At 40.9% G+C, this 23,543-nt stretch overlaps 1 protein-coding gene across 1 annotated transcript; it reads right to left on the bottom strand.

Annotated features, from left to right (window-relative positions):
- Positions 1 to 1,460: 1,460 nt before the first annotated feature.
- On the bottom strand, positions 1,461 to 21,495 carry LOC133639222 (sorting nexin-1-like). Its single transcript, XM_062032385.1, has 15 exons — positions 21,336 to 21,495; positions 18,734 to 18,851; positions 16,432 to 16,559; positions 16,232 to 16,298; positions 12,065 to 12,108; positions 11,829 to 11,970; positions 9,876 to 9,954; positions 9,655 to 9,730; positions 9,460 to 9,573; positions 8,253 to 8,346; positions 7,947 to 8,152; positions 4,756 to 4,899; positions 3,693 to 3,773; positions 3,472 to 3,543; positions 1,461 to 2,693 (listed from the first exon to the last, which is right to left on the bottom strand). Exons 1-15 carry the CDS (start codon positions 21,453 to 21,455, stop codon positions 2,643 to 2,645), a joined length of 1,536 nt encoding a protein of 511 aa, XP_061888369.1. The 5' UTR covers positions 21,456 to 21,495; the 3' UTR covers positions 1,461 to 2,642.
- Between the last annotated feature and the right edge of the window lie 2,048 nt (positions 21,496 to 23,543).

The following is a 23,543-nucleotide window of genomic DNA, read 5'->3' as shown; positions in this document are numbered from 1 at the left end:
TGACAAGAGCGTCTCACCCTCTCTCTTATGGGAGAGCCCAGCCAACTGACGGGGGAAACTCATTTCGCCCAATTGTACCCAGGATCTTGTCCTTTCGGTCATAACCCAAAGCTCATGATCATAGGTGATAGGAACGTAGATCGACCAGTAAATTTAGCTCTTTTTTCACCACAACAGACCGTGCAGATGCTGCACGATCTACATGTTGATCTCACGATTCACTCTTCCCTCACTCGTGAAAAAGACCCTAGGTACTTGAACTCCTCCACCTGGGGCACGGTCCCCAACCCATGGATGGCACTCCGTTTTCCAGGCAAGAACTATGGACTCGGATGTGCTGATATTCATCGTAGTCGCTTCACTCAGCTGCAAACTAATTAAAGTTAAAAGTACCAATAATTGTCACACACACACTAGGTGTGGCGAATAATTCAGTGTGAGATGAAAATCCTGGCCAGATGAAGCCAGCAGGAACACATCATCCGCAAAAAGCAGAGACCTAATCCTGCAGCCACCAAACCGAATCACTTCAACACCCTGACTGCGCCTAGAAATTCTGTCCAAAAAAGTCGTGATCAGAATAGGTGATAAAGGGCAGCCCTGACGGGGTCAAACCCGCACTGGAAACGGGTCCGCATTGCCAGCAGCAAGTTTTCATAATGATAATACAGTCAGTCGGTCTGATACCCCATACTGTGACAGACCGGTAGGAGGCCACGGGTCAGACCTAGGACACTAGAGGCCGTCTCCCAGCTGGCCTGGGAACGCCCCCGGGAAGAGCTGGACAAAGTAGCTGGGAAGTGGAAAGACTGGCCTCTCTGCTTAGGTTGCTGCCCTCGGATAAGCAGAAGATGGATGGATCTGATCAAAAAGAAAATCAGTGGTATTGCACATCACTAAAACACAGTAAGTAAACATAAATGTTTTTAATGACAAAATATACACAGGGACTATTATTTCTAATTTGTAAATGATAATGATAAATGGGTTATACTTGTATAGCGCTTTTCTACCTTCAAGGTACTCAAAGCGCTTTGACAGTATTTCCACATTCACCCATTCACACACATTCACACACTGATGGCGGGAGCTGCCATGCAAGGCGCTAATTTCCCTACTTTTATTACGTTTACAGTTGCCTTGTTCATACTATATAAATCTTACAATGCAATCGTGGAATTTTTCCAATGTAAAGTCTATCCTATCCTAAAGGACTTATCAATAGCCTAATAATGGATGATTAAAAAAGCTCTACTTCTTTCTCCTTCTCAGCCATGTTGTAATGTGCACGTGCGAACGTAATGTCCCTTTAACGAGTAAACAAAGCCTAAAAAGTAGAGCTGCTTAAATGATTAAAAGAAAATCAGATTAATCACTTTTTGGAATTTGGATTAATCACATGCATAATTGAAATGACTAAGATTTGCACACAAATGCAATTTTATCATCAATGTAATCTAAAAACGTTTTACTTGAATGCATGTCATTTATTTATATTTAAGTTGGTAACAGTTTTATCAAAAAAGTTCTTTCAGGCTGTATTTGAGTGAAATGTACCAGCATGCACACCAGTCAGTCTCTTCATTCATTTTTGTACTGACCTATCATTAATCTGATCACTGACCATACAGCAGTTAATCACTAGTTAACAATTTTAACAACCCTACCAAAAAGACATTATCTTATTCTAGAATTCAGCAACCATTGATGCACAAAACAGTATACAAAGCATAACCAAATCATATTTATTTTTTAAATCCACCTGTATAACATTTCCAAGAAATTGTGCGCGCTAACGCAAAGTGGCTACAAAAATAAAGCAAATTTTGATGGAAATATGACAGAACAGAGTTCACAAAGGTTTAAGAGAAACAAACTTGTCACTTTTTTTTACCTGCCTTTGTATCATAATATTCCCTAAGTAGGGTTCCGGATCAAAATGATCACTTTAAAATTGCAATGTTTTTTTTTAATACGACAAAACATCTACAGCAGCTCCACATGTTCAATTGTTAGCGATGATTAATAGTGATTACGACTACAAAGTCATCATCAAATTAGTGGCTGCTTCCTCTTGTAACTACTCCGACCAGCTTGTCACCCTGTCAATAACCCATTTCAAATGTTCTAATTATACACAATAACAATGTGCTAAGACTGCTAGTGGTATTGGACTTTCAAACATTGCTTTTTCACCTGTGCATTTTAGTGCATCAAAACATATTCCGACATGCATCCATGAACAAAATGGAATGTCTGTCCCACATCTGGGCTTTAATGTAAACTATGAGTAGTGTTCCTCGGTAGTGCAGGAAAAACTCATTGACGGTTTCAACACGTTACATAAATACATGGTTTATACCCCCGCTCCAGAAAGACGTTTTTTTTTGGTTTTGTTTTTTACAAATACTGTACTACAGCATGGTTAATCTCTGCTGAATCTCAATCATTATAACAAACAAGGGATTATGCAGAGCACCAATATGAAAGAACTGTACAGAATTAGAGAATAGACTAAGAATCAGAAGACAAGAGCGATTGGATGGAAGTCTCTTGTGTTTTCAAAATTGTCCTCTCTCAGTTCCTGGTCGAGGTAAAGTGTTCAGAAAAGGCAGTCGGGCTTTAAAAAGTGTTCCTCCTCATTAAGCTATTGCCTTGGCCTCAGGGAGGAAAGCTTCCCAAAACTTGATAAGCTGTAATAGAAATAGGTTAAGAATGAGAAGATGGTCAAGATGCACATGCACAACTTATACATTGTTAATAAATAACAGTGGTACCTCAATTTAAGAATGTTTCGAGATAAGCGCCGTCTCCTAGTCAATTGTTATGCTTTAAGTTAAGCAAAAATGTGGGTTACAAGCATCCCCGCCATTAGCTGGCGTAGCAAATGTCACATACAACCCCGTAAGATCATCCCAAAACATCTGGTTTTACTTGCTAAAATTAGCTCATAGCTAGTGATGGACATAACTTAGTTTTTCCAATCATGGGAAGGGAGAAAGTTAAGGTAAAGTTTCCTATCATGGGAAGGGAGAAAGTTAATGTAAAGGACAATGCTGAGAAGAACAAAGTACAGGGTAAAAGACAAACGGCATCTTGATTCTTCCATAGTTCTTGCATATCTCGAACAATTGAGTACAAAGAATCTTTTATGTCTTCTTTGCTGTACATTATTATTATTACTTCACAAAACTACTGTAAAATATTGCTAAAAGTTAGTTTTTCTTTGTAGAAGACATGTTATGTTACATGTTAATACTGCTGTTCTGGAGAGGGCCAAGCACCAATGTGGAGTTGATTTGCAAATAATACAAGTGTTTCAAATTAAGAGCTCAGTCACAGAACCAATTAAGCTCATACATTTAGGTACAACTGTATAATCAATCAAGTCATTGACATGACTAATTGAAAGCCAAATGCAGTGACATTGCTGGAGAGTAATTAATTTGTGAACAGGGACAGATAAATTACCCTTTGTTGAGATTGTAGCATTGACTCCAAATACTTGATTATTTGGCTCTTCAAGTCCTTGGCTTTTTCTTTCTGAAAAAAAACCCATTCCAAATCACTTTTAGGTCACTTTTACGTTTCTTGCCAATCAAAAATAATACAAATTGACCATTCAAGCATGCTGTTTTTTTTTTAACAATTTACATACAAAACAACAATTCAAATTGAATGGAGACCCTTACTTCAAATCTGAGGACCTCCTTGCGTACGGTCATTCCAATCCTGTCAAAATCTCTCTCATACTGAGTAACTCTGGCCTCCCACTGCAGACATACACCAAAGGGAATCAACATGAACAAAATATAGCATGACTGAGTGACTTGATACTTTAAAACAGGGGTCTTTTACGGTTTCCAGGCAAGGGACTTCCTAAATACTGGAGAGATGGAGCAGAGACCACCAACCTACAGTATATATAGTGTTTGAAATTGCAATTGTGTTTTAAATCAAACTGGTCCTATAGGTACTTTATTATTGTGCAATAAGATATTCAAATAATACAGTATTGTGCTGCTAATAGCTAGCTGGCATTTAGCACGCTATTCAATAGCTGGCAGCTTGTGCTGCTAATCGCTAGCTGACACTAGCGCACTAATTGCTAGTTGGCAGCTTGCATCGCAAATCGCTGGCTAACAACGAGCGCACTAATCGTTTGACACCTAGCACACTAATCGTTTTGACAACGAGCACACTAATTGTTAGCTGGCAGCCAATTGCTAGTTGACCACCAGTGCGCTAATCACTAGCACGCTAATTGTTAGCTCGCGCACTAATCACTAGCTGACAACTAGTGCACTAATCGTTGGCTGGCAGCTAGCACCGCTTATTACTAGCTGCTATTAGCAAGTGATCTTAAATGCTAACAATAATAAATATAATCATTTTTATATAATGTTCTGGTTTTAAACCTGCAAGGTACAGTGAGTAGTATAACCATGCCACTGCCATTTTTAAACTACAGTGTGTCGGATCAATTTTTTATTTAAATACATAATTAGTGAAAACATTGCGGAGGGAATATTTAAAAAAACAAACAGTTTAAACAAAGATTCAAAAAATTCCAGACCGCCCTGAAATTTCTCTACGGATCCTCGGGAGGTCACAGACCCCTGCTAAAGACCTCTGCTTTAAAAACATTAGGGAAACAAACATGTTGTAAATATTTTAGCTGCCAGTTGACAGTAGCTGCTTTAAAGTAAAACCTGGACGTCTTTGTGTTGGCTCACACATGCCAGCACATGTTACCTCACTAATCTCCTCCTTGGCCTGCTGCAATTTGTCTGGTTTGTTGGCCCACAGCAGTTTGGCCTCAACCTCCCTCTTCTTCTGGAGTGTGCTCTGAGCCTCCTGCCATCGCTGCCACGCCCGTATGCGCTGGTCAAAACAACCCTGTGGACATCCAAGCTAAAAAGGTTAAGATGTCCTGTCAAGCTGAAAAAAGTAACACAACACCAATTGCCTCGGCCTAATAAAAAAGGAGTGTGGCATGTGTGAAACCCAAAAACCGGTTAAAAACCTGCAAGGTAGTCAATATAAGCAATTGCTCTGACCAAATGCAAGTTGGTGAGAAAGGTGAATAATATATAGTATATATATATATTTAAGTCAAGTCAAGCTTTATTTATATAGCACATTAAAACAACTTGCGTTGAGCCGTTGACCATAGTGCTGTACAGGGCACATAAAACAATAAAAACAATAAAACAGTGTAGAATACAATAAACAGTAATAAAATAACAGCGGGAAAAAATAGAAACTATTTAAGTTGGCATTGATTCCTAAATACAAATTAATAAAGCATAAAATGGACATAAGTATAGCATACATGTACGAGGCAAGGACGTGACGTCAGTGCAAAGATTATGTGGGAAGCACTAGCTTCTATAGTCAACGTTGTAATCCGGCCTCAAAACCCAAGTTAACATATGAATGTAACTTGTTACTGTAATGTGTGAATTATGTAGACACGGCTTAGAGAAATGCCTTAGCTTGGACGACCCAGCAGGCTGTGGTGCATGGGAGCCATGTACCACCACTGGCTGCCTTAGCAGGAGATGGAAGCAGAGCCACAGAAGACGGAAACGCGGTTCTAACGCTAGCCTGATGACCAGGCTAAAATGCTAGACCAAGAGTAAGCAACCTTTACCTTCAAAACAGCCTAATTGACCTCTCTTGCACGAAAGAAAAAAGGCCTGGAGATGCAAAATGTTTAATTTTATAGACAAAGGAATGCAGAATTTAACTTATTTTCTAATGAGATTTTTCTTTTTGGGGTGGGTTCATTGTTAGATTACCGCAGCCATTACACACTCAGTAAGAAGTGGCTTTTTTTTTAGCTCATTAATTGATATTATCCTGTGTTCTGAGGATGTGAAGCCCATGTCTGGTTGCTTTATCCAAAAGAAAGGTGCACGGTATTGCTCAATGGAATCTGCCTGGTGAGCACATAACTCACACTTGCTGAACCAGCAGCGCCTTCGAGGCATGTCCCACCTGACATTGGATTTAGCTCATTAATTGGTATTATCTTGTGTTTTGAGGATGTGAAGCCCATGTCTGGTTGCTTCATCTAAAAGAAAGGTGCATGGTATTGCTGAATGAAATCTGCATGATGAGCACATACCTCACACTTGCTGAACCAGCAGCGCCTTCGAGGCATGTCCCACCTGACGTTGTATTAGGTCTGTCACTCCCCCTTTTTATACTTTTCCCCATGTTTTCTTCACTTTGACAACCTACCACACTCATGTTTTGCTTCATTGTTGCGATAATCTGGGTGCTTCAAACAGAAGCTTCAAAGCTAGCTCAAACAAGTAACTACAAGGCGGCCAAAAACACACAGCCTGCCACAAACACCTACTCTCCCTTTTCCTTGCCTTCCTCAGTCACACGTATCTAATTCTCAGTCAGGAGACATTCAACAAAAAAATAGAAAATATTAAACTCTTCAAATATGCACAGTTCCCTCCACTCCGTTGTTAAAAGCTGACAGTTATACCTCAATCCCGTGACAGTTTCAATAAAATATTTTTATGGTTCTCTGAATTACTCAAGTTTTTTGGTCTAGGACAGGGGTCGGCAACCCAAAATGTTCATTGAGCCATATTGGATCAAAAATACAAAAGAACAAATCTGTCAGGAACCGCAAAAAAATAAAAGCTCTATATAAGTCTTATAATGAAAGCAACACATGTGTCTAAAGCTATATTACACTGCAAGCTCTTTGATGTGAGGCGTGTGCTGTATTTGGATTTGATGTTGAGAATATCTGCTTGCACAGGTATTTGTTTTGTTTGTAACAGCCACCTGCCTGACAGCACGCCGGCTTAAAAAAACGTGTCGCAGGCTGACGCAAATCTTCGTTGACAGAAATGTTGAAATGTAATATTTATTCTACACATTTTTACAACATTGGAAAACAGTCTTTCTGTGGCAGCATCGGAGAAAGTTATACATGTAAACCAGCGGTGCCCCCACTTTTTCAGCAGGCGTGCTACTTATCAAATGACCAAGTTGATGTGATCTACCTCACACACACACACATGCACATATATGTGTTGGTGTATTACTTTATTCTGATGACTTGCATTGCTTGGAATCAGACAGGATTCACAGTAGTTGCTGATAAGCTCCACAACTTCGAATTTACATTGTGGAGGGGAAAAAAAGTCCTCCTTTATTTCCAACACCACATTAAAGTGGTTGTTTTTTGCTTTTTATTTGTCCAGCTTCCATACTAATTTTTATACTGTGTATAAGACACATTTGAGTTAACTCCTCAGCTGCTAGCTTTTATGCGATAGTTTGAGACTTATTTTGTTAGAGCAGGGAGGATGAAGCTGCACTTTTATTGTGAAAACAGAAACTGTGCGGTCGGTCTTTACACTTTTGACAGCCGGTAACGGAGAGAGTGTTGAAACAAAGTGATTTTTGCGTTCCTCACGGTCGTTTTTTTTCTTAATACTAAACTTGCAGCAGCCAATGTCAACACTCAAGATCAAGTGCCTTCAATGTCAACAAAGTAACGAAAGTGACGTCGTAGTGAAAATTAATGATCAGTAATTTTCAGGTCTACCTTTTTTTTAATGCCTCGCGATCGAGTGACACACCCTCACCAATCGACCGGTGGCTCGCAATCGATCTAATGGGCACCCCTGATGTAAACAAACTGCTGTGTCACAGGCCGCATAACCTCGGTGCGTTCATGGACCGCCGAAATTAGTACGGCGCTTGCCAAGTTCTCTCATTAGTGAAGCATGAACACAAACATTTTAAACAGTGGGCTTTCTAACAATTAGGAAGATTTGTATTATGTTTGTTCTACAGAAACCAAATTAAAACAAAAAATATACTCTTCCATTTTCATAAATTTTTGAAAAACCTCAAGGGAGCCACTAGGGTGGCACTGAAGAGCCGCATGCGAGTTGTCTACTTACCCGCACAGCACCCAGCAAACGGATGTAGTCGGCAAGCATCTCTGCAAAGATGAAAAAGTCATTGGATGCCTGCTCCTGATGTAACTGCTCCATTTTGTCTTCCACTTCTGCCAGCTGGGACAGGGCCCGAGACAGTGCCGTGTTGTCCTCAGAGTTCCCCAGCATGGCCATACTTTTGGCAAATACTGCTGTGTTTCCGCACAGCTCTGGTGGTTTTTGGGAAGTGGGGGTGAAAACATTGACAGATGCATCATTATGTTGTGTACGTTTATCACGATGTAATGCGACAATGCAGATGTGGCTCACCCTTCCTGTGATTGACAAGAGAATCCACCACAGCATGGAGCTTCCTTAACTGCTGCTCCTCGTTCTCCACATCCTGAAACTTGTCCTCAAACCACTAAGAACAAAAAAAGAAATAAGATCGGTCACACACACGAGAATATTACACAAACCAATAAAAATAATCATTACTTCAGCCAAAATGTATAATGCCAAACACTTCACCTACAACTGATTTTTTACAGTAATACAGTATTGATTTCATGATCGTGCAATCCAATAAGTGTCGCCACTATGTGAAGAAATACAAAATAAATTTGTCCATACACTACTCTCCCAAACGTTGCTTTAATCCAATTATTTTCCTAGTCATTTAAAACGGGATGTGACATATAGTACTGCTATTTATATGTACGGCTTTAGATTTTGGGATGAACAACAAAACTAACCTCAAACGGAGACATTGCTACAAGATTGTTTGACCAGATGAATGCTGTTTATAGGTAGTAGTAAAGAGAAATTCCACAAGCACAGGTCTTGGATGTTAATGATATATTATTTAGTGCGTAGTAGTTGTAGTGTAGAAGAATAGGCTGGGTTCTTTAAGTTGGTGTGACATATTGAACACTGTATAAGGTTGAGTGTACATATTTGCTGTACTGCAATCTAAAGACAAAATACAAAAAAATGTATATCAAAACCTTTACATCACTGGGATTGGTGGCACTCGTGAGGACTTTCAAAGGAGCCCCACCTCCTCATTCTGCCTCTTTAGGAACGTTAAACAAAGGCAACTTTCCTTTAGGTCCCAACAAACATTTTTTGGGCCATTGCTCAATGTGCTAAAACTCGTCTGAAACAATTGCAATCGACAGCAGAGCAGCACACAGTGATACAACTTCTGGAGCAGAGAATGGGGTAGGCCTAGAGCTGGAGTAAGCCTAGAGCTTTTACATGGGCATACCCATATTAGCAAGTCTGGCATGCACAGACGTCAAAGCAACTTGCAGGACTCACTTCTCAACACATGAACCTTGTTATTAGACACTTTGGCATCATTTGACACGAGTATCTGACGTAACAACATTTACAGGTTATAAAAGAGGAAGGGCTCAATAGTTCCTTTTAAAGTCAAACAATTGAGCAATATTGAACACTAACTGTTGTAAGCTTATGATTAAAACATTCTAATAAAGTTATTCACATCTAGAGGCACATTTACTTGTCTTACAGTGTCCGACTCATTCATCTTGATGGTCATCTTGTTGACAGCGTCGGATGCCTTATTGATCATTTTAAGAAAGCCAGCTCCACTCAGTGCCTGTGTGTTTGAGGCTCTGGGTAACTGAAAAAAAAAAACAGATTTACAAACAGGTTTCCCTCTTAGTTCCAAGTAAACAACTACTTCGTATCTCCAAATACTCACATCTTCTCTCTCTAAAAATTCTCGCACATCAGGATCTTGTATGAGCAAAGGATGAGACACAATTCTCTGAAGATACCTGCAGAATACATTGGTGTCATAATAGCAATTCCTTGAGCGCACACCACAATGAAGGTAATTGGAAGAAGTATTATACAAGTGTAGTATAATTTATGATCTGTTTAATAGCAGTACTAAATAAAACACGTGTGGCCTCTTCTTGCCTTTCTAGAGCAGCTCTTCTTCTCTCCACAAACTCCACTGATGATGGATCATCCATCCCCACTTTCACTTTGGTCATTCCTGCCAATGAAAATAAGGCAGAGTTGATAACAGTAGATGGGCAAAGTGATTACACCTATAGTATGTTTGGATCATTTGAACTTGCAATTTGCCAGTTTAAAAAAGCCAGGCAAAGGACAACATAGCAGCAGTAGGATGAATCGAGATCTAAACATCACAGGGATTCCCATCCAGAGCCGTCAAAATGGTGATGTTGTAAAGTTTGAAGATATTTTTCTGTCATTTAAATACGTAGGTTATAAAATATGACGGCATAAATGTTTATACAAAAAAAACAGTCGTGAAAGTTCAATTGTGAGTTCGTTTGAATCACATTAAAAACATTTAAGTACCAGCACGCCCTACCAAAAATGCAAAATGGTTCGTTCCACCTGGAGAGCGGCAAATCCAGCATGGAACAATTCACTCAACACATACGCCATAGCATCATCAAAGTTCACAGCATCAACATTTTGGGACAAGGGTGAAAAGATGGAAGAAAGGTCAAATACAATACAATACAATATCTGTGGCATAGGCGAAAGTTATGTGTAAGTTTGACTTTTGCATCTATGTGTACATAACTGTGGTGTGTTCAAAGACCCTTGATTAAAGTTAGAAACCGAGGCGTCACTGGTGTTGAAGACAGGGGGAGACAACTCCCATTAATATAACATTAATGATGTAATGTTATTATTCATATAACCCACAGATGCTAATCTTACATGACTCAGCTCATCTCTACTTTGCACTCTAAAGTAAAGGAACATTTGACAGATTTATAATAATTTCATAATGACAGTTTGTATCATTAAAAAAAAAAATCATATTCTGGGAACTTTACATTAAATCGTTTGGCACTTTTTGGTAAAAATAAATATTTTGGTTTTAACAAAACCTAATTACTTCGGGGGTTTTATCTAGATATGCCCTAGATATGTTATATCCTACAAAAGATCAAAAACAAAATTAAGGTTTGTACCTGAATTTTTAAAAGTTGGTTTCAACCAAGGCCCTGTGATGAGGTGGCGACTTGTCCAGGGTGTACCCCGCCTACCGCCCGAATGCAGCTGAGATAGGCTCCAGTGACCCCCCGCGACCCCAAAAGGGACAAGCGGTAAAAAATCAGTGGATGGATGGATGGGTTTCAACCAAATCCATGCACTTAATATTTTTAGGGCATACAAACATGTTACGTGCGTGTGTGTATCGCGCTGCAACATTGGGTTGAGAGTGGGATTTATAGTCACAATTTAAAAAAACATTTTTTTTAAATAGGCCATATGGCATTCAAGTTCAAAGCCCCATCTGATTGGAATAATCTTCCACCTACTTTGAAGTCCATTACTTGAGGAGTCTTGTTTACGGGTGCCCAGAACTTGGTGTTACACCCGTTCCCACCCACGCATTCCTTTATTTGTGGCAACTCGCCACAATTAAATATTGGACATCCATAAAACATTTGTGGTTTGCTTTAAAAAAAAAAAAAAAAAAAGGTTTACTCTGCTGTAAAGTCTGCTATACAACTTGTATGCGGAGCAGCAATGCACCATGCCCGGGGATCGATGCAGCATCCACTCTATTCCACTGATTGAGAGTTAAGTCGAGCAGCAGATAGGCATGGAGCTAAAAGCCCTGAGCGAGGGGGAAGTTGGCCTAGTTAGCTTAGGTTTACGTTCTGCGTGGGTTGTAGCCAATAGCAGCACCGCAGATATATTGCAGGCCTGTGGGAAACACTGCATCACCAACTAAAAACCAAGAACATAGACTGAGAGTAAAGTCACCAACTAAAAACCAAGAACATAGACAGAGAGTAAAGTCACCAACTAAAAACGAAGAACATATACTGAGAGAGTAAAGAAATACAATGCTAGTTTCCAATAAGACTGACTTACCTACAACACTTTTCTCTGGTGGAAGTGGAATGACGCAGCCATGGAGCGACTGTTTGACGGACAGCTTCTCATAGAGCCCCAGGAAGTCACTGAAGCGCCTCCTCACAGAGAAGGTTTTATTCCTGAACATGCGCAAAGAGGTCTGCAGGTACACATAAAGATCCAATATCAATACTTGATGGCCACGCTTTAAACTTTAAGGAATATCATGAGTGTGCTCAAGCATGACTACAAACCCTGGTGGATACTTTGTAGGCCACATATGCATTCATGCCATCACCTGAGAGGATAAAAATATTGCAGATAAAGATTAGGTAAGGTTAGATAGAATAGAATAGAATAGAAAGTACTTTATTGATCCCTGGAGGAAATTCAGCACCACAGGTCGCTCACAATAAACAATAATAATTATAAATAATTTAATATAATATATATAATATACATATAAATAATATAAATATATTCTACATATACTCTACATTTAAGTGCAGTCAAGGAACATATGCATTATACAGTCTGATGGCTGTCGGTATGAAGGACCTCCTGTGTTGTTCCGTGTTGCATTTTGGGAGTCTGAGCCTTCCACTGAAAGTGCTCATTCTCTCTGCAAGGTCCGAGTGTAGTGGGTGGGAGGTGTTGTCCATAATGGCTAGGAGTTATGCTAGACTTCTCCTCTCTGACACCACCGCCAGAGTCTAGCTCCACTCCCACCACGTTACTGGCCTTCTCTACCAACTTGTCCAGTCTGTTTGCGTCCCTCGCTCTCAGCCCGCTGCCCCAGCAGGCCACGGCGTACAAGAAGGCGCCCGCCACCACCGACTCGTAGAACATCTTCAACATCTTTGTACAGACGTTGAAGGATCCTAGCCTCCTGAGGAAGTAGAGGCGGCTCTGTCCCTTCTTGTAGAGTGCCTCGGCGTGTTTAGACCCATTAAGCTTGTTGTCGATGTGTACACCGAGGTATTTATAATCCTCAACCATGTCCACATCGACCCCCCTGATGGAAACAGGGGTCGCCGGAGTACTCCTCCTCCTTCCCAGGTCCACAACCAGCTCCTTGGTCTTGGTCACATTAAGCTGGAGGTGGTTCTTTCCACACCATGTGACAAAGTCCTCCATCAGTGCCCTGTATTCCTCATCATCACCATCCTCAATACACCCCACTATTGCAGTCATTAGAAAACTTCTGAAGGTGGCAGAACTCTGAGTGATAATGGAAATCTGTGGTGTAGATGGTGAGGAAGAAGGGGGAGAGGACTGTGCCCTGCGGGGCCCCGGTGTTGCTGACCAGCCTGTCAGACACACAGTCCTGCAGTCGCACGTACTGTGGTCTGTCAGTCAGGTAATCAACAACCCAGGACACCAAGGGGGCCTCCACCTGCATCGTCTCCAACTTCACACCCAGTAGTCCAGGCCGTATGGTATTGAAAGAACTGGAGAAGTCAAAAAACATGACCCTCACACTGCTCGCAGGCTTGTCTAGGTGGGTGTGGGCTCGGTTCAGCAGTTAGATGACTTTGTCCTCCACTCCCAGTCGGGGCTGGTAGGCGAATTGGAGTGGGTCCAGGTGGGGCTTGACTGTAGGGCGGAGTTGTTCCAGGAGCAACCTCTCCATGGTCTTCATGATATGGGAGGTTAGAGCCACCGGCCTGTAGTCCTTCGACGTGCTGGATGACACTTCCCTTCAGTGGAATTTATAATTGGAATTTATAGTTGGGAAAAAGTTGATTACAGTCACCCCTCGCCACATCGCGCCTTAAATATTGTGTCTTAATTTCATTTATTTGTAAAGCATATTCTACATACCGTAAATTCCAGACAATAAAATGCTACTTTTTTCTTATGCTTTGAACCCTGTGGCTTAAAATAACGGTGAGGCTAATTAATGGATTTTTCTTCGCTGATGGCCTTAAAGCAAATCGTTTTCATTTAACACTTGCAAAGACACTTAAATGGTGCGTTACTGTTTGTGCTATGGCACCATCTTTTGGACAAGTTTTCTCACTGCAGGTGCAGTTGGGTAAATGCCTTAAAGCTTTGAACCGGAAGTAGGAGTGCCATTCTGTATTCTAGTAGTCCATAACATTTCTACTCGAATGGATTCTCCATTCATCACTCCAAGCAAAGCTTATAAGTTTGACAGTATAACTAAAACAATTCTTACTTACTAAACAGTCCAATGTGGGATGCCTGTAGCAGTGTTTTCATGTTTTGTACGTGCTTTCATAATGTGCTATTGTAATGTAATTAAGCTAGCATTGTTAGCATTAGCTAATATGTCTGTGTTAGTATTATTAACTTACAATGGCATTCTGTTTGTATTGTTCCAGTTTCACAGTGGCACAGGGGTTAGTGCATGTGCCTCACAATACGAAGGTCCTGGGTTCGATCCTGTGCTCGGGATCTTTCTGTGTGGAGTTTGCATGTTCTCCCCATGACTGCGTGGGTTCCACCTCCAAAGACATGCAACTGGGGATAGGTTGATTGGCAACACTAAATTGGCCCTAGTGTGTGAATGTTGTCTGTCTATCTGTGTTGGCCCTGCGATGAGGTGGCGACTTGTCTAGAGTGTACCCCGCCTACCACCCGAATGCAGTTGAGATAAGCTCCAGCACCCGCCGCAACCCCGGAAGGGACAAGTGGTAGAAAATGGATGGATGGACAGTTTCACAAATTCCTCAGTAAATTCACCAAGATGTCATCGTGGAGTTTAGCCGATTCAAAAGCTAGCTTCCGTAGCTTTTTTCTAAAATTTAGTGGGTGCATCTAATAAACCAGTGCACTCTATGGTCCAGAAAATACGGTAATTTTAGCTTAAATTATGTCTTGTATGTGTCACAGTGCAGTATTTTCCTTATTTTGGATATCAATAAACATACTCACCAAGCAGAACTACAGTTTTCAGGTTAAAGGTGAACAATGCTCCCAACAAAAAGGTGACTAATCTTGGCGCTATCTTTACCGCGACAATCAAGTTGACCAACTTTTGACTAAACAACTTTTTGATGCACACCATCTTCAACTCCTGCCTCATGAATAACCTATCTTCACATTGGTGAGCTTGTGGCGTGAGTGCCGTCAAAAGACAAGACGGGAGACGTACCAGTATCAGCGAGCCAATTAATGCTAACAAGACTGCTATTAGCAGCTGTCCATGTAATGCTAGGTAGAGATAGCTATGTTAATGCACTTCATACTTGACATCAGCTCCACAACATTGGTGAGCCTTTGGCATTAGAGATGAGGAATGACAAAGTGGGACACGCAATGCTAAAAACACAGAATGCAAAAAACACGACCGTAAATAGTTAAGAGCTGCGGCTGTCCAGTTGACCAACTTTTAGCAAAACACATGCCTGTAGTTTCAGCACATGGAAGCCCAGTTCTAACTTAGAATTACCCAGGATGTCAAACTATTTCCACGTCGTAGTCACGTTGTGGTGGCCAGGCTATGACACATTATTTTATGCTGTAACTATGACATAGGGCAGGGCGATATATTGGTATTATAGTTAATACTGGTTTATTTTACAAAGATGAGACAATACCGCCATACTGGTATTTTTTATGTGCCTTTGCTACGGCCGTTTGCTCTTCACTGCGCCTGACAAGCAAAGCACAGGGCCACTTGCGTTTTTACGTAGGCTTCACTGTTGCACAACGACGTAGCACAACCAACTTTTTAAAAGAATATGGCGGATCGCCAGCCAATTTCTCTAATCCCGAGTGATGCAATGCTTTGGTCACCAACTGCATTTGGCTATTGGTGAGTGGCTACAGATGTATTTACAAATACACTAATTTGCTTGATAACCTACTGTATATCTCTTCTTGAAGTGACTGCATCACTAATCTCATCTATTTGTTGTTCAGTTCTGTCAGCAACTTGGCTACTCCTCGGCTTGAAAGTGCCTCTCCCCATAACCCGTGTGGACTAACCTGGTGTAGCAGCTGGGTAGCTGAAGAGTAGTTTCAAACTGAATAGCCAGCGGCCTTCACCGCATTGAGCGAGTACAAGCTCCATCTATCCTATACTATAAACCTAACGTTAATAAACAAAATTAACGAAAACTGCTTTGACAAAGTATCAACTAATACTTTTATAAGAATAAGCAACAACAATTAATCTGAGTAATCTCAACACTGGTTATTTAACAATAAAACACTTTGGCAACCTTAAGCACTTTGCACGTTCTGTTTAAGATACCGTTATATATCGTATATACTGGTATACCACTTTTGGTTCATATCACCCGTGCCCTACTCTGAAATTATTCGATTTATTATTAATAATCCTACTACGTGGAAACGTGTTGACTACAGTCAGGTTGACAAACGAGGGACAACTGTATCTAACCTCTATTGCTCAAATACTACAACAAACAGACTTGAAAGACACTGACCGACTTTCTCAGGATTGGTGACAGCAATATCCACATCAAAACTATCCTTCTCCTCGTCTTCCTCCATCTGTAATAAAGGGCAAATCAATTAAAATACAAGTTGAACACGAGGCGCTTTCAGTTTGTGACCACAGAAAGGCCCTGGGAAAGCATGTGGGCAATTCATTGCGTCCACGATCCTGCCTGGCTGAGGCCTGTACCTGCTCCAAGGAGGTGGTTGGCATGGCGGCAGGGCTTGGAGAGAACGAAGAGGCGGGACGTGGGCCTGAGGAGCTGGAGAGCTCTTTTCGAGCCGAGCTGCCAGATTTGTCTATGCTTATCTGTGCCTCTGCGGGAAGAAAAGGAAATCTTATGCACTGTATCATCCCAAAACACAGGCGTGGTTTATACATTTAGATTGCTTTCAATTGCATCAACACAGTTGTGGTTTATACATTTAGATTGCTTTCAATTGCATCAAAGGTTTTCTTTGTGAATTGATCCTTTAATGTGTTTGTTTTTTGTAGATCTTTCACAACTGATCTGCAAGTATAATTTGGAATCTAAGTACTGTATTCAGACAGGCAGCTATCACGTGCTGACATGCTTGTATTACCCAAGAATCGGAAGGGTGGAGTTTATATTCATTCAGTTGGCTTGTGCAAGTCAACTTGGAAAAACTTTACAGCCTCTGGCACTACTTTAAATCATGCTTCTTTTGTTTAAGCAATTACTTAACATACAACTGTTAGTGGCACCAAACCTTTTCCACTAATGGCTGCCAACAGATAATTTTGATGGCATATACAGTGTATTGTACTGTAAGCCAATATATAGAGTATATGCATGCAATGCTACATTTTGTTTGTAGCCTTTTTTTACATTTAATTTCCTTTATTCTTTTCCATCGAGGTAGATTTGAACAAAAAACAGACCAAATGTTAGAGATGTGTTGAAAAAAGGAGACCTTTCCAGTGTTGCCCATTAATAATCCTCATTGGTCATGTTCTGATGCAGGTCTTGTTTTTACATTTTATTTTCACAACATGGACCACGTCAATACAAACAAACAAGCTGTGGCCCCTTGGGTCCGCACTTTGGACAGCCCTGGTTTGTGGCGATACCATTTTTTGATGATGTTAATTATTGAGTAACGAACAATTTTCCTCAATCTGACCGATGAATACAGGCAATATTATATTTCTAAACTCACACAGACAACATGTAAATAATACTTTTTAAAGGTTGTATGACAGCCACAGTGTTTCCCACTGGACTACAATCTATTGTGGTGGTGGGTTGCATATGAATTGTAATAGTTGGCTTTAACCAATGTGCATGTATTGTTTTAAACATACATTTAAAGGGCAACTCTGTGTTATTGGTTATTAGCATCAACATTTCAGCTTTTTTTCGTTACAATATGCCTTTTTACAATATTTTTCAATTTTTGTGGCCTTTTGTTTTTACATTATTTCCACAATGTGCGACAAAGAGCCGCAGTCTGCCAAGGGCTGCACTTTAGACATCCCTGAAATGCAAAGTCTTACCAAATGACAGAAGAGTTTCTCAAGGCTCTGTCTTCTTAGCACTAATGCTAGTCATGACTCATGCTAGTCAAAGGCTGGGCTGCACACAAGGTGTTCTGCACACCTCCACACCTTGCCTTTCACTGCAGTGATAACGCACACTCCCCGTGCTTGTGGAGGCACCATGCATGTCTGGATCACCGCTCTTATTGTGGATCATATACCTTTCAAAACTGCTTAATTACATGCCATGTTCGGATGTGCAATGTGGACGCCGTCTTTGCTCCACAGTAAGTCTTTGCTGTCGTCCAGCATTCTGTTGTTTACTCTGTAGCCAGTTCAGTTTTAGTTTCATTCTGTATAGCCTTCCATAAGCTTCTATGCCTTTTCTTAGGAGCACTCACCTTTTGTTTATTTTTGGTTTAAGCATTAGACACCTTTTTACCTGCACACTGCCTCCCGCTGTTTCCGACATCTACAAAGAAATTAGCTACCAGCTGCCACCTACTGATATGGAAGAGTATTACACGGTTACTCTGCCGAGCTCTAGACAGCACCGACACTCAACAACAACACATAATATGCAGACTATAATTACTGGTTTGCAAAAAATATTTTTAACCCAAATAGGTGAAATTAGATAATCTCCCACAGCACACCAGACGGTATCTCACGGCACAGTGGTTGAAAAACATATTTAACCCTATGGGTTTCGGAATGGGATGGCACTTCAAGTTCATATGTGCGTCAAGGCAGGTGGCCAAATACTTTTAGCAATATAGTGTATGTACTTGTCTTACATAGGGATTGTGAATGAGACAGTTCCAAAAAAGTGCAGTTCCCCTTTAATGTGTTCAATCATTGGAATGCATCTTTAAAATCAGCGTAAAGGTGCATTGAGACTGCTAAAAACACTATGGAACTCATTGTTCCAAACAAGCACAACAAAAACTATGACTGCTCAGGTTGAAGAGGACAAAGACAGAAGTCTCACCGGCAAACAAGTCACCGTCCTCATCAGAGTGGACTCCGTTGGACTGGGTGCTGGTGTGGCTGCTCGCATCCCCAGCTGGAAGATCAGGCTGAGACACTCCTCGACTCACTGATTTTCTCTGCAATCAACAGACAGCTCTTTCACTTAGACATATTGAACAAATAAATGTATAGATTTGTTGCAATCAGGACTTATACTCTGTGGAAATTGCTGTTTGTCCTAAATTGAATTGTTTGTGTTTATGGCAGTCAATGGCAGCTATCTCGCAAAAATTTGGCTGCTAAAAAAAATGACTGCTCACTGAAACAGCGCTGCCGAAACTAGATGTCGTGATGACGTAACCACTTTCGCCGACGGGCCGCCTCTTTTCCTGCTCACACGAATGACGCAGCTCGCCCAAAGATTGACGTAAAAGTCGCCATCCCTAAGCTTCAATGCCTTTTCTTAGGAGCACTCATTTTTTGTTAATTTTTCACTTGCAGACATTATAGACTCTCCCAACCGGCGTGGCGTGGTTGGGAGAGTGGCCGTGCCAGCAACCTGAGGGTTCCTGGTTTGATCCCCACCATCTACCAACCTAGTCATGCCCGTGTCCTTGAGCAAGACACTTCACCCTTGCTCCTGATGGGTCGTGGTTAGCACCTTGCATGGCAGCTCCCGCCATCAGTGTGTGAATGTGTGTGTGAATGGGTGAATGTGTAAATAGTGTCAAGGCTCGGAGCTGCAGTGGTCCCCAGAGGCGTGATGCGCAGGCCCACTTTGTGGACACGCCCTGGCATCACCCAACCACTGCCCCGCTGCCTTGTGGGTTAGTCTGGGAAGAAAAGCAAGTGCTGGTAGGTGCACCATAGGCGGTCCTCCGACAGACCGGAGCTCCGGCAGTCTCCTGCAGCTGTGAGGAGGTGCCGGTCGTCCCGGGTTTCCCTTGCCACCGGATAAAGCTCCCCACAGCGAAGAAGTGACGTTGGAGTCTGCGCGTCTCCCTCGTCGAAAAGACCTCAACGGCGGAGTGGGCGGATGATGGTTGCATAGAAGCTCCACAACGGTCACAAAGGCAGAAGAAGGCTGCAGCAAAGAAGCTGCAGCAAAGATGGGCCCCCAATTGTCTTGGTCTCCATGCCATTGGACCCTGGCCTTCTCTTTGCCAAGGACAGTGTGGTGGCTGTCTGTGCACCAGTCTCCCCACTTTAAAAGATTTCACGCACAGGCGTTCTCCTGAAGGCAATCCCACCAACAGGAGGACAATCATACTCGTTTCGAGTGATCGCCGACGACGAGTGTCAAGGCGCTTTGAGTACCTTGAAGTAGGTTTGGGCGATATATATCGATATACTCGATATATCGCGGGTTTGTCTCTGTGCGATATGGAAAATGACTATATCGTGATATTCGAGTATACGTTCTCACGCAGTTGCTTTTAGCTGCGGGGCATTAAACTGCATGCGTTTCTCGTTCTTTCCTGTCTCTCCTTCTCACAGAGACTTAAAACAAGCGCACATTCTTACATACGTCACATACTGTCACGTGAGCAACGTCACACGCTCCCGCGGAGCAGACAGATAGCGACATGGTAACGCTAGCTGTGATGCTAACAGCTAACGGTGTGGTTTGAGTGGTAATACGAGAGAAAGAAGGTGCAAATCTGGTAACAAATGGAGGAATAATTCATTCCCAAGAAAAACAGCACAGAGTCCATCGTCTGACGGTGGTTTGGCTTCAAGCGGGAATATGTCTTTACATGTCAACATCTCCGTTCGGTGCCACACCAACTAAATGCCGAAGCAACTATTTCCACATCAACACTGTAGGACATATACTATTTGATATGCAGCTCATTTTTATGTGACACTTATTGAAATATCTTGTGTGTCATCATGCACAAAAGTGTACTTATAGCTTGTTTTAAAATGTCTCTGACGATTTTGCACTTTGTTTTGGAAATGACATGAATGTTTGGGCCACTGCTTAATAACTGTTTAATACACTTTTGCTAAATTGACTTAATTGTGATTTCCCTCTCTGCTTGAAAGTTTAAAGTGAGCATATATTAATGCAGTATGAACAAGAATGTTTTCATGTAGACACATAGAATCATCATACTGCTGTGATTATATGCATCAAGTGTTCATTCAAGGCTAAGGCAAAATATCGAGAGATATATATCGTGTATCGCGACAAGGCCTAAAAATATCGAGATATTTAAAAAAGGCCATATCGCCCAGCCCTACCTTGAAGGTAGAAAAGCGCTATACAAGTACAACCCATTAACTACTTTCCATTACATTGCACAAAAACGGGTCAGCATCCTAGTCAAGGTTGGACTCGCAACAAGCAGAGCCAATTCAAAACAAAGTTAGGAGGAGCCCACAGATACGAAACTTGGGAGTGCGAGTGTCATTTCAGAGGTGCACCCTCGTAGCTTCTGGTTGTTAATAAATCACCTGCGCATAAAATACTTCAGACATGTCCTCATTTAACGCATTAACGTTATTCTCATTATTTGGCAAGAATGAGTGTTCAGTTCAGTTATGCTAGCGACGGTAGCTTCATACAGTCTCGAAAGACAAGGCGATTTAAAGAGAAAACAGGCCACCATACTAACATTACTGACGAAAATATCTTCTCCTTCGTCACTGTCTCCATCTGCCAAGTCGGACAGTCCCGCTGCTGGCTCGTCGTTTGCTGGGAAAGGAGGAGGATTACGAGTCGAACTGGACGCCATTTTCCTTTCTCAGGGGGGGCTATATGACGTCACGGATAGTGTTGCCAGATGGGAATGACAAACTATCGTACTAAAAGCTCAAAGGTATCGTACTTTGAGGGAAATTACTGCGCATACCCGAATTAACGTTGCTTTGGATCTTTTTTTTTCAGCTAAAAAACACAGCACAGACTGTGTGTAGTGTATCTTATAAAGCAATTTTACCGTAAACAAACTAACAGCAATATCGGAGCAGCGCTCCCTTCTGGCTGTAAAGAAGCACGCGAGACAATTCACAACATTAGGCGGAATGCAGACAGTATGAATGTAATTCGTGAAAGGTTAAACTTATACAATATGTGCGTTTTGAATTATCGATCATACATAGGGTTAAAATACTGAATACATTTGAAAATAATCGTACGTCTGGCAAATGCTGATCAGTACAGATGAGGATGGCAATAGAACATTTACAAGCAGCTCTACTGACCCCTGCTGGTCACTACTACACATTACTTAAATCCGGTTGACTCATAATTGCAGAATACTGTTTACAAAAATAAGAACATTATATGTTGGCTTTGTGCACGTCAGGTCAAGTCCATGTTTTTTTGCAATTGTAATTCTCTCCTGTCAACATGTTTGCATGAAAGTACAAAAGATAGATAGTACTAGATAATACTTTATTGATTCCTTCAGGAGAGTTCCCTTAGGAAAATTAAACTTCCAGCAGCAGTGTACAGAATTGAGATCAAATAAATTTAAAAAAAAAAAAAGACAAGACAAGAATATAGGTTTTGTGAACCAATAATTACTCTTAAAGGGATATACACGTGTAAGCCATTTTTCATTACAAACCATAGGTTACCCTTCTTAAAGTTAAAGTACCACTGACAGTCACACACACACTAGGTGTGGTGAAATTTGACCCATCCCCTTGTTCCACCCCCTGGGAGGTGAGAGGAGCAGTGATCAGCAGCAGTGGTCGCGCTCGGGAATCATTTTTGGTGATTCTGTATACAGTTGTCAAGATTGATTAGTGCTAACTAAGGATAATCTAAACATGTTATAGCTCATCCTTAAGTACACCTCATCTCAAAATGTAGGAAATATAATTTCAGTTTAAGTTATCAAAGTAGATATTTATATTTTTAGTACACGGCCCATTTGCGGGCCAAGCCAAACTTCCCATTACCAGCTAGTAATATTACTACTTGGCGGATTTTGTAGCAATATCATCATCTTTATCAATATACATGAAATCGTCTCAAAAAACGCATGGCACATAGATGGCGTCTAGTTGAATATACTACAAGGTTTTTGGGGAAACAATTTTTTTTGCAGATTTTTAAGAAATATTTTTTGTATTTCATTTATAATATATTTAACAATATACACTATATTGCTTCAAAAACATGGTGTCTATAGTTTAGTTTTTATTTAAAGGGACAATGCACAGAGACATTGAGCCAGGGGTGTCAAACTCATTTTAGACCGGGGGTCACATGGAGAAAAATCTACTCCCAAGTAGGCCGGACTGGTAAAATGGTAAAAAATAAAGACAACTTCAGATTGTTTTCTTTGTTTAAAAATAGAAGAAGCACATTCTGAAAATGTACAAATCATAATTTTTTATTTTTTTTTATACTTACATGTTGCGGTTAATAGTATTCTATCTATATTTGTTGTTATTTATATTTTCTGAATAAATTATGTGATAATGTTCATCAGTCAACTCATTGGTGTTAATTTTCCATCTATCAAGATAAAAGAATAGTATCAAAATAAAATTACAAAATGTAGGTACAAAGATACAAATAATTGCTAATGCGATATCTAGTGGACACATTTAGAAGAGCGTTTTCTTTCAAAAATGTCACCTTTTTTTTTATACTTAGCAAACTCATCCCGCAGGCTGGATAAAACCTGTTCGCGGGCCGTATGTGTGACACCCCTGCATTAAGCTCAAAGACAGATAGTTACTGCACCAGATAACAGCTAAATAGTCAATTTCCATCTGCAGTCCCTGGTTACCTAAATTAAAGAGATACAAAAACAAGCAATACAATTATAACAATAAAATTATACATGTAATCAAATAAAGAAAAG

This window comes from Entelurus aequoreus, linkage group LG02 (assembly GCF_033978785.1).
Source record: "Entelurus aequoreus isolate RoL-2023_Sb linkage group LG02, RoL_Eaeq_v1.1, whole genome shotgun sequence".
NCBI lineage: Eukaryota > Metazoa > Chordata > Actinopteri > Syngnathiformes > Syngnathidae > Entelurus > Entelurus aequoreus.
This window is presented reverse-complemented; position numbering and strand designations above follow the sequence as displayed.

Coding starts and splice junctions, on each gene's coding strand:
- LOC133639222 (XM_062032385.1), bottom strand. CDS start 21,455: ATGGCGTCCAGTTCGACTCGTAATCCTCCTCCTTTCCCAGCAAACGAC. Junction 16,560..18,733: donor GGACGGTGACTTGTTTGCCG/GTGAGACTTCTG, acceptor TTCTTCCCGCAG/AGGCACAGATAAGCATAGAC. Junction 8,153..8,252: donor TCTTGTCAATCACAGGAAGG/GTGAGCCACATC, acceptor AAAAACCACCAG/AGCTGTGCGGAAACACAGCA.